Source organism: Maniola jurtina, chromosome 17, assembly GCF_905333055.1.
Source record: "Maniola jurtina chromosome 17, ilManJurt1.1, whole genome shotgun sequence".
NCBI lineage: Eukaryota > Metazoa > Arthropoda > Insecta > Lepidoptera > Nymphalidae > Maniola > Maniola jurtina.
The window spans coordinates 6,482,142-6,493,646 of NC_060045.1; the positions used below are offsets into that span (position 1 = coordinate 6,482,142).

Consider the following 11,505-nt stretch of genomic DNA (forward strand, 5'->3'; position numbering starts at 1 on the left):
ATTCAATAGAATTTGATATTTATTAGTGTTATCCAGCAAAATACTACGTAGGTACTCGTACTATTCGTAGTACATCTCTCAAACTTCATAATTAAGTAAACCTAGTCACCAACCAATCACTTATACACATATTAATTAACATGAGTGGCAATTTTATTTTGCATGGGTGTGGTGTGTAATTTATAAAGTTTCAAAGTTCAAATTGAAGCTCATTGTACGCGCGTCCAATGTGAAGGGAGCTTTATTGTATCCGAAAAGAAGCAGAGAAAAATTAATTTGGTATAAAACCATACAATGTCAGCCTCCTCGTTTCCATTGGTGTTGTACTAGGTTAGGTCGAAAATATACTCATAGCTTTTAGGTTGCATTCTGTGCATCATACTAAGAAAGGATTCGACTTTTTAACGAAAAAATTTAATTCTTGAATGCAGAATAACTTTTTCTTGTGCATAAAATACTTACCTAACAATAATAATGACAATATAGTATTATTGTTTTATGAGCCTCCTTAGTTTAACGTCAACAGAATCAACAGAAGGTTTTAAATTGATTATTTATTATTGACATATCACGTCCGCATATTATGTAGTTAGATTTATAGATATCAGTGTGATATTTTAACACCGGTGTTCTCCGTTAGTTTTCCGCTAGTTTCGCTAGTTTTCCGTTTTTCGTATTTAACTGTCGAGCTCATACTGCAGTACCTATAGAGTCAGGTTATCGGAAACAAAAGTATATAATTAGGTCAAACGAATGAAACGTTTCTGCGATATTGAACCGATTCCCTCGGGATCATGGTCGAATGGGATAATCGCCAGTTAATCCGATTCGTTCAATACATTAATACCGGAATTTTCTTATAACGTGTGGAACATAATATAGCACAATCAATAAGTTAATGCAGTGAGCCAGAGTATCTGAGGATGAGATCTATAGAGTGCTTGACTTGACTTTGACTTTGCTCAGGCTTAACAGGGCTCTCTCCGTCACTCGTTTCATATAATCGTAGTTCCAATTTGATTTGAATATTAAGCAATCAAAGTCCATGAAATTTTGCAAACATATTCTAAAAACTAATATCTATGTCTGTGGTTTTCCAGATTTCTGTTAAAATATTCGGTTTCAAAGTTACGCGGTCTTAAAAATTTTCATACAAATCTTTGAGCCTTTGTAATTTTAAAACTGCATATTTTTAGAAAAATCTAAAACACCACAGGCACAGATATTAGTTTCTAGAATATGTCTGCAAAATTTAATGGACTTTGGTTGCTTAATATTCAAATGAAATTGGAACTACGATTGTATGAAACGAGTGACGGAGAAAGCCCTGTTAAGACACCGTTAAAATGAGACAGCGGTATACCACTGGTATAAGTCTGTCTCGTTTTAACTGGAACTTAGTGTAAGCAAAGTCAAAGTGCGCTCTATAGATGTCAACCTCAGCCTCTGACACCTAAGACTGCCATTGGTGTCTGTATAGTTTGCAACGATTTAAGGCAAATCAGGTGACTCGCCTACTACATAGTTGGGTTTCTATTTTTTTAACTCTTCCGAAAGTTTCAAAGCTTCCTAGATTCAGTAATAACTGTGAGGTTTAAAGGCGCGTAGGTACATATACATAACATATTGGCATATCATTAACATAATATGCCAATTTGATTTAAATTGCAACCAAGGTAAGTACAGGTGCAGTCAGCAACAAGGTAGCTACAAAGTTACTAAAGTTTTTAAATTGTTCTTTCGGAATCTTGTAATTGTCACGCAGAGTCGCAAATTAAAAGGCAGTATGGCTGAAAGTCGGGCGAAATTACAGCAATCCTAACCAGCGCAAATGGATAACGGCCTATCCTTCATTCCCCAGAAAATGATCCACTTTACACATTTCCGGTGGAGCGAAAGAGCTAAGGGACTTCCCTGTTGTTGTTTTTTCATGTATTATTAATTCCCAGTAGTATTGTACCTACTATAGTGATACCTATAAGAAGTCAAGAATATAAAACAAGGAGACTTTGCTCGTGGCTTCGTTTATAGATTCATCTCATAGAAATCTATGTACTGTACTTACTTATATATTGTACGTGTGTATGAATGCAAAAGCACATGAGCGTGGTAATAGCTTGCCGGTAGTGTTATGCTTATTAAAGGAAATAATGTTTAGAGTTTAGTTTTTAATTTTTACGAGATATTGCCCGTTGCACCACCTTCTTTGTTTTTTTTTCTGTTTTTTATTTTACCTGGGTAGATAAGCCAGCACAGAATTTGTAATAGCATTTTAGAATATGTAGATATAACTTTTTGCCGTCGTTTTGTATGCTTCGCATCGTTTAAGCTCGTCTTGAAAATGAATAAACTGGGAAATAGACTAACCTTTTTGAATAATTGGAAAAGATTTTGGTCAGACATTTTTCGCAACAAGGGTGACCTCATGATAATTATTATCTAATTATTATGAAAAACATTGTATGCAACAAGGCCAAGCGGGATATAATTAGTTACAATATGACCCAAATCGATTACTGGCTAGACACATACATAGCCTTTTACCCCTAGGGACTTATTATTATTTAACTATAAAAAATTACAACTGGACAAAAAATTCACAGTCAGTCTTGAATACTAGGACTTAAATTACCTATTAGAACATGGAAGTACAATTAAGGTAAATGTTGTCTAGATAATCGTTTTCAAATATTTGTACGACTTTTTTGATCTATTCTCAATATAGTGTGTGGTTTTTAGCCATAGGTTTATCTAAGTCTAAAAGTTTTCACAGAAAATTCAAATTCTATCTCTATTTAGGCAGGTACATACTTACTTAGTTATTTTTGTGTTCTTAGAAATCAATGTGATATCAATATTATTGAAGTGGCAAGTTTGGAGCAAGATAAAGATCAGCCGGATGATGTAGAAACAACAAAAGTTAAACGGAATAAAAAGAAGTCGATCACACAACACTTGTTGAAGTGCTTTGACAACTTCAATCTGAGCTCGAAGGAGGTTAACGAGAGAGAAAGAACTCCAATCGAAAAGTAAGCATGTTTAAAGAAAAGTTCAAGTAAAGTTTGTATTGAATTTTTCCAACTTCTGCATATTTACATAGCTAGTTTTGATTTTTTAAGAAAGCGAAAACTTAGAATTAACTGTCATTTTTTTGATAACCCCCGACCCAAAAAGAGGGGTGTTATAAGTTTAACGAGTGTATCTGTCTGTGGCATCGCAGCTCCTAAACGAATGAACCGATTTTAATTTAGTTTTTTGTTTGAAAGGTGGCTTGATCGAAAGTGTTCTTAGCTATAATTGAAGAAAATCGGTTCAGCCGTTTGAAAGTTATCAGCTCTTTTCTAGTTTTCTTATGGAGGTTTTTGCGTCGGGGTTTTTAAATTATGAGTTATTAATAATGGCGCTTCGCTTGGGTGGAATTTAATATATTTATACTCATTATTTACACCTTATGTTACTTTTAGATAAAGTAGCTTTCTAACGGTGAAGGTAGGCACGTCCAACTGTTGGGAAAGGTCTTCCCAACAGTTGCACGTTATCATCAAACATTTCATTACTCGATCTATCTGAGTTCCCTTGAATCCCGTTGAGATATGGAAGCTTTTTAGGTTTTAATAATAAATGAAATTGCAGAATAGTCTGGCTTATTATGTTTTTACTATGTTTCTCGTATTGCGGTTGCCTAATTTGGAAGTCTTATTGGAAATGGATGAAGAGCCCCGCCATCGTTCTATTAACTGAAAACGCCGATTCAATATATAAGGTAAATAAAATTTTATACTTAATACTTTTTTTGGATTGAGATTCCTGCGCACTGATCGTTACAGCGTCATCGGATGGGGTGGCGAGCGCGAGGCTTTCACCTGGGGGTGAGCCCTAGGGCTCGAAGAAATAATTGGAGAGTCGGGGGGCAACGTCCGCCTAAGGTCGCTTCCTGTGTGGCTCGGGCCACGGCTTAGGATGACGTTGTGTTGGGACCAACCAATCCATTTAGTCCGTACGCTCCCGAGGCCGTGGCGTGAGTTTCACGTCCGGATTACGCGGACGTTAGAAATCGGGGACTTCGTCTTCGCCGGCGAAGACGCTGTAAAAAGGTTGAATCTGTGTGTTGCCCCACAAGATAGAGTGTCGGACATGATTTGATCGTTTTTGGAAAGCTTAGAATGCAGACCTTTTTTCTGAGCTACTTATTTAGTTTAAATATTATAATACTTTGTTTAGATTCCATTCCCAGCGGTAACGGTGTGTCCAGAAAGGAAAATAAAATCGAGTGTATTTTCTTTTACACAGTACAATGACCTCTACGAGAACAATAAAACGTACGGAAACTTTACAGAAAAACAGTGAGTACTTACGTTAATTTTATAGTTATTTCCTAGATTTAGAGTTTTCTGAAAAACCAGTGGAAACTCTTGGATTTTCCGGGATGAAAGTAGCCTATATCTAATTCCAAGACGCGAGCTATGTCTGTAGCAAATAAATGATTCCCACTTAGGTACTCGTACATTTGAGTAGGTAAAGGCTCTTCAAAAATCTGGTGAGAACTCTTTGATTTTACGTATCTACGAGTATGTATGGATAATGGATATGTGACATCTTCGTTCGAAGTACATATCTCCAATTATTGCTATCGATAATATTTTTAATATAATAATTAAATATATGTTAACATAGATAGTAGTTTACAAAATTAGTTTTCCGTTGTGAAAATCCGGTAAGAAGACATTGCTGTGCTTCGGATCCAATTCACCCTGACAGTGTGCCTTGGGCGTTAGAGTTTAGCTCTCAGAGTAATATTTTATTACAGGCTGCACATGTACCAAGATATGAACCTAATTTGCGATTTTGATACTAAATTAGAAGGGCAAAGATTCTCACTTGGCAATGAGACTGTGAGCAATATAAGAAAGGTAAGTGATAGGTAAGTATCTCTTTATGCCAAAAAAAGCCATAGAGAAACTAGATACGTATGTGAATTTCAAAGCGCTGACGTCAGCCTCCTAATTTCGAGGTTTTAAGATTCGATCCCGGGCACGCACCTCTGACTTTTCGGAGTTATTTCGAAGTTAGTAAATATTATTTGCTTTAACATAGAGGACATCATCGTGAGAACACCTGTATTCTTGAAATATCTCCAAAGCGCATTCAACAAAATGCTGATGATGAGCTGAAATTGCGCTAATGCGTTTTCCGCTTACGCATTTTTACGGTGCGCTCGATGCTGCTAAAATGCATTTTCAATACTAACAAAACATATGCGTCTCATATAGATTTTCGGTTTGGTGATACATATTTTGAAAATTAGAGTCAATAGGTAAACAATAATACTTCTTTATAGGCTTCACCAGAATTATCTAGTGTCATACTAAGATGTAATTGGAAGGGTAAAGGAAGATGGTGTCAGAAAATGTTTACACCCATTCTCACTGAAGAAGGAGTCTGCTATACTTTTAATACGATTGGACCCGAAGATTTATTTCAAACTGATAAGTAAGTCTTCTTGATAAATACTTAAATACAAATGAATGTAAGTAAAGTAGGAAGTACTAACAAAATTTTACTATTTCACAAGCTTGAACACCGATTACAAGTACATGTACAGTTTGAGTAGAACAAGATTGAATGGGTGGACACCAAAAGAAGGGTACGCTCGCGACGCTCCGGAAACAACATACCCAGAGAGAAGCATTGTGAGTGTTTTTTTTTCTCTCTCGTCTGGCTTTACAAATATTAGCCAATGTCAAGTTTGTAGTTATTTATAACAAGTTAGTTAAACTATACAACTATGGACTCCGTCTATGTCGGCGCTCGCCGACATACGCACGGCACCCCCTTAGAGCGCTTTCCAGTCAGTTTTAACAAAAAAAAAACACTCCAAAAAGGCAGAGCACGTCCATCAGTTAACACCAACATAGACGAAGTCCATTGTAAGTGTTACTAAGGAAAGATGAAAAATTATAATATTTTACTACGTAACTTTTTCTTCAGCTCGTCTGCGCAGATTTAAAATTTTAAAGACCTGGTTGTAATATCTCAAAATGTTTTCTAATAATAATTAGAGATCTACTACCTTAATAAGAAGAGTTGACCGCATGGTCCATGCAACACCATGCAAAAGTTTCTAGACCTAGTGCTTACTGGTATAAGTTCCTATTCGCTGATATTTCAACCTTCAATCTTGTTTCTTGTTTTGAAAAATCACTATTATGCATGTAAAATACCTACTATTGATAATAAATTTTATAAATATGGTGATAGGGTGCTGGTGCAAAAGCCGGTTTAAAACTATTCTTGGGCGAGGATGTAGAAGGTTTAGACACGGCCTGCATGGGAATGGTATCAGGGTTTAAGGTAATCAATTTTTTTTTTAATTGATAAATATTTTAAAAATTGTACTTGGCTGAACTAGTACGGGAAGGTCGTCTGTCCATCCGCATTGGACCAGCGTGGCAGACCGTGGCCTCAACCCTTTTTTGGTATACCATCAGTAGGAAATAGAGTAAATCACTACCAATATCATAAATGCGAAAGTGTGCTTGTTTTTCGTGACACTATCTACCAGTAAAATCAAGCAGAAGGTCCATGGATAATAATTAATCAATGTCAACTTTTACCATTACAATCATTACAATAATTCAATTTATATTTTATAGATATTACTTCATCACCCAACCGAGCTACCGCGTCTTTCACAGCAGTACATTCGAATTCCAATTTACGAAGAAGTAACAATAGCTTTCACACCAAAGAAAATAGTTACATCCAACGGATTAAGAGTTTTTCCTCCAGACAGGTATCTACCTATTTATTATCTTCCCCGACAAACTACATAATATTATAACGAAGTTGAATGCAATAATATACTTTTATTACTAAAAGCACTAAATAATACTTTAACTTTTAGTTCTAAATGGAAACCCACCCTGTGTGACTATTAAGTAGTTTTATTTTTATAATGTTTCAGAGATTAAAACTTCGATTATTATATTACAGTTAAATATTTCTTTACAGACGTCAGTGCTATTTTACGGGAGAACGCAACCTGAAATATTTTAAACTGTACACGCAATCCAATTGTGAATTTGAATGCTTGACCAATTTTACTTATGCGAGGTGTGGTTGTGTAGGTTTTAGTATGCCACGTAAGTTTGGTTCGTTTTTAAGATGTCTTTATCAAGCTAATGAAATATAGTAAATACAGTAAATTATACACACATAATAAGTAGTCTACCACGCTGGCCAAGTTCGGATTGACATACTTCATACACCTTTAAGTAGACTATGGAGAACTCGCAGGCATGCAGGTTTCCTCACCATGTTTTTTTTTTACCTTTAAAGCAAGTGCAAGGAAAGCAAGCCCTGGCTTCACAAGGGTGGGATTACTTTAAATTTTCTGTGGGACTGGGAGTCTACGTTATACTCACAGATAATTGAATTCCCTCAGCTGTGGATATATTACTACTACAAGTTAAATCTCAAGTTTTAAGACCCACTGGCTTAAACTGTACATTGATATCTGAGTCACTCAGTTTTTCTATTATTAATACAGATAATTGATCTACAGTTCCATAAAACTATGTTAAAATGTACTCTGAATAACTTTCTCTTCCTCTTCTCGTAGATGGTCCTGATATGAAGATATGCAATATTGGAAGTCGAAATTGCTCAAACAACGCAGAAAGTTAGTATGCAGTATTTAGTACAAATTTTTCTAAACTAAAATAAAGTAACAGGTCTCAATGTATTGCTATCCTGTTCATAATGTTCTCTATGGAAAACGACTTTACTTAAGAAAAGTAACCCATAGCGCGCTCCCCAGCGTTTTCCATAGAAAACTCGAATCTACTCATTTTTAAGAAAATAATTGACATTAGTACCTATTTCTTAATTTGCATGCCAGAAATGGTTGAATACATTGGACTCATTGTAGGTATGCTCTTTGTACCACCTTTTGTACCTGTACTCAGCAAATAAAGAATATGATTATGATCTAAAGTTTCTTTTCAGTTGAACTATATCTGTTGAGAGTTAACAGTAAGTTGGAACCAGGAAGTAGTAACGTTACGGTTGAAGAAGCAATTCAAGTTGCTAACGACTGCATGTGTCTGTCCACTTGTACTTCAATATCGTACGAGTCAGAAATATCGCAGCTAGAACTTGACACAGATCAGAAGCATCTCACACAAATTACATCTGCCATTCAATTACTCGTTTTTAATAAATATAAAAGGTACTTAAGAGGGCTCTCTCCGTCACTCGTTTCATACAATCGTAGTTCCAATTTCATTTGAATATTAAGCAACCAAAGTCCATGAACTTTTGCAGACATATTCTAGAAACTAATATCTATGTCTGTGGTTTTCCAGATTTCTGTTAAAATATTCGGTTTCAAAGTTACGCGGTCTTAAAAAATTTCATACAAATCTTTGAGCCCCTGTAATTTTAAAACTACATATTTTTAGAAAAATCTAAAACACTACAGACACAGATATTAGTTTCTAGAATATGTCTGCAAAATTTCATGGACTTTGGTTGCTTAATATTCAAATGAAATTGGAACTACGATTGTATGAAACGAGTGACGGAGAGAGCCCTGTTAAATCATGCAATTGATTAAAATAGTTTTGGTAATAACTAACTTATGGGACTTCGTCTGTGTTGGTGTTAGCTGGCGGGCGTGCTCTGCCTTTTTGGAGTGTTTTTTTGTTAAAACTGACTGGAAAGCGCTCTAAGGGGGTGCCGTGCGTATGTCGACGAGCGCCGGCACAGACGGGGTCCATACTTGTATAGTTTAACTTGTTATACAAATAACTACAAACTTGACATTGGCTAATCTTTGTAAAGCCAGACGAGAGAGGAAAAAAAAACTAACTTATACCCGCAACTTTATCCGCGTGAACTACACAAATTTCTAACCCCTATTTTACCTCTTTAGGGGTAACAATCTTAAAAATCCTTTCTTAGCGGATGTCTGCGTCGTAATAGATATCTGCATGCAGCCCGATCCGTCCAGTGTTTGAACTGTGCGTTGATAGATTAGTCAGTCAGTCAACTTTTCTATAGTAGGTACTTACTTATAATAAAACTGTAACTGGACGATTTCTGTACATTAAAAATATTTTGAAATTTTTTGAAATAATAATGTTTCCTCCGATTTTTCAAAAAATCGGAGTAAACGTTATTATCGACATTAGAATCCAAAACAATTTTTTTTTGACGGGTCAGCTAATGTTATTATATATTTAGATTTAAGCAACTTATATTACAATAAACCCATAAGATAGCTCAGAATCCCTCAGCGAGCGACAGAGAGGGCTATGCTCGTAGTTTCTCTATGTGATCAAATCAAAAGTTACATTAGCCATATTATATCTAGCTGATTATTTCCATGCAATTTCGACGTACAAAAATCGGCAAGCAATGAAACTAATTCGATTCTTTTACTTTGTAACAGGTCTAAAGTATCCACTGTAGTGATATTTTTTAAAAGATCACAATTCGATATATCAAAACGATCAGAACTGTACAGCACTTCAGATATCCTTGCTAGTTGCGGTGGACTTCTTGGACTCTTCATGGGATTTTCTGTGATCAATGTCTTCGAAACTTTATACTTCTGTATTCTGAGGTAGGAAGAATCTTAAATAACATATTTATAACAGTCCACCTCTTTTTGCCATATTATTTCTGTCACATACTTTCAAATTGTCTCTCTAATTAAATGTTGAGCTATTTGAAAATGCGGTAATCGCTAATTATAGGATTGACTCGAGCTCGAAAAACAAAAACCTAAGTAGGTTAACAGGGCTCTCTCCGTCACTTACTCCATACAATCGTAGTTCCAATTTCATTTGAATATTAAACAACTAAAGTCCATGAAATTTTGCGGACATATTGTAGAAACTAATATCTGTGCCTGAAATTAGAACTACGTTTGTATGGAGCGAGTGACGGAGAGACCCCTCTTAAGATCAGTTCATTAGTTTACACGTTAGGTGGCCACAAACAGACAGAAATACACACTTTGGCGTTTATAATTATTATGGGAATATATTGCGGATTATAAGAAAAGTTTCAAAGAATCCCGTTGTCCCTTATGGAGTTTCCATATGAAAAACTTCAAACCCCTATTTTACCCCCTTCGGGGTAGATTTGAATAAAAAAAATTCTAACCTGATACTTACGCCCTAAAAGAAACTTATTTTCAAAATAAAAAAATTCAGCAAAAACTATCATCCCTTATTTTACCACCCTTAAAAGATAATATTCAAAAAAATTTGATGTACGTGTTTTTTATTTATTATTATTAATCTAAGTGCGCATTTTTGTGTTTCTAACTCCATAAACAAAGGAATTTCATACAAACTTCAAACCCCTATTTTACCCCCTTAGGGGTTGAATTTTCAAATATCCTTTCTTAGCTGACATCTCTTAACTATCAACTACCTACTTGCTAAATTATAGCTTTATACGTATAATAGTTTTTGAGATCAGTAAGCAAGTACGTCAGTGACCTTTCGCTTTTATATTATGTATAAGATTATTGACTTTTATATTTTTTTACAGGGCTTACCGTCAGCGGCAAATTGAAGCTAAAAATCGTGTTGATTCTAATGAAGACGAATGTTCAGTAGAGAAATATTGATTGGAAGTCGCACTATGTTCTTCATAACATTTCGAATTTTTCTCGCTTATATTATAGTCCCGGTTGGTACATTATATCGAGAATTAGAAAATCTACAATATTTTTAAATCAATCTACAGGCATTTTTTCAAAAAAAAAAATATGGGTTTATGGGGATGGCGTTTCTTTGATTTTTTTAATAAAAACATTTTTGAAAATGAATAACAAACAGATTATGTTTCAATGTCTTACCGCAAAAAAATTAAACAAGCTTGTTTTTTATTCATTCTAACCATGCGAAACTGTCGAAAGGTCAATTTAGTCATCAGTTAATCTTTTTATGGTAAGATCTATGCATTTGAAAGTAAGAGAATAGGGCCACTTTGCTCAGTGACCGGTCGAAATCAATTAGTAATTTGAGGATAATCAAAACCCCATATAATTTTCGTCATAACTACGTCGCTAAGTTACTTATCGACAGATTACAGATAGATTGACTTTTGTATTGGTCGTTACAGTCCAATGATATCCTTGTACAGCAATCAGATAGAGGATATTTTTTGAAGACATTTCCCTGGTTGAAGGTATCTTAAAATCATAAATGCAAAAGAGAAAATATTCAAACTGCGAACGCTAGAATAAATAGGTGGAGAACGACAAAATACATCAAATAGGTAGAGAAATTCTAAACGTATTTTTCCACAATATTTTCCAGAGCACGATCTCAAAGACCTGAAAGATTTTAAGGTTTTTTAAAGTCACTCATTTATTTTGCCAACTTTACTGAAGTTTGCATAGTGCATTTCGTCCTCATTTTCGTGTACATACGTTGAGTGTGTGGTGGCAAATCACGTGCACTCGCCTGTGTTCCCATTTTTAAC

At 35.0% G+C, this 11,505-nt stretch overlaps 1 protein-coding gene across 1 annotated transcript; it reads left to right on the top strand.

Moving 5' to 3' along the window:
• Positions 1 to 2,616: 2,616 nt before the first annotated feature.
• On the top strand, positions 2,617 to 10,645 carry LOC123874031 (pickpocket protein 28-like). The gene is made up of 14 exons (XM_045919189.1): positions 2,617 to 2,659; positions 2,838 to 3,029; positions 3,634 to 3,763; positions 4,222 to 4,343; positions 4,808 to 4,910; positions 5,339 to 5,490; positions 5,573 to 5,690; positions 6,259 to 6,351; positions 6,654 to 6,793; positions 7,012 to 7,142; positions 7,622 to 7,681; positions 8,008 to 8,230; positions 9,455 to 9,628; positions 10,567 to 10,645. The coding sequence occupies exons 1-14, from the start codon at positions 2,643 to 2,645 to the stop codon at positions 10,643 to 10,645; spliced, it is 1,734 nt and encodes a 577-aa protein (XP_045775145.1). The 5' UTR covers positions 2,617 to 2,642.
• Positions 10,646 to 11,505: the final 860 nt, after the last annotated feature.

Coding starts and splice junctions, on each gene's coding strand:
- LOC123874031 (XM_045919189.1), top strand. Junction 4,344..4,807: donor GGAAACTTTACAGAAAAACA/GTGAGTACTTAC, acceptor ATTTTATTACAG/GCTGCACATGTACCAAGATA. Junction 6,794..7,011: donor AGAGTTTTTCCTCCAGACAG/GTATCTACCTAT, acceptor ATTTCTTTACAG/ACGTCAGTGCTATTTTACGG.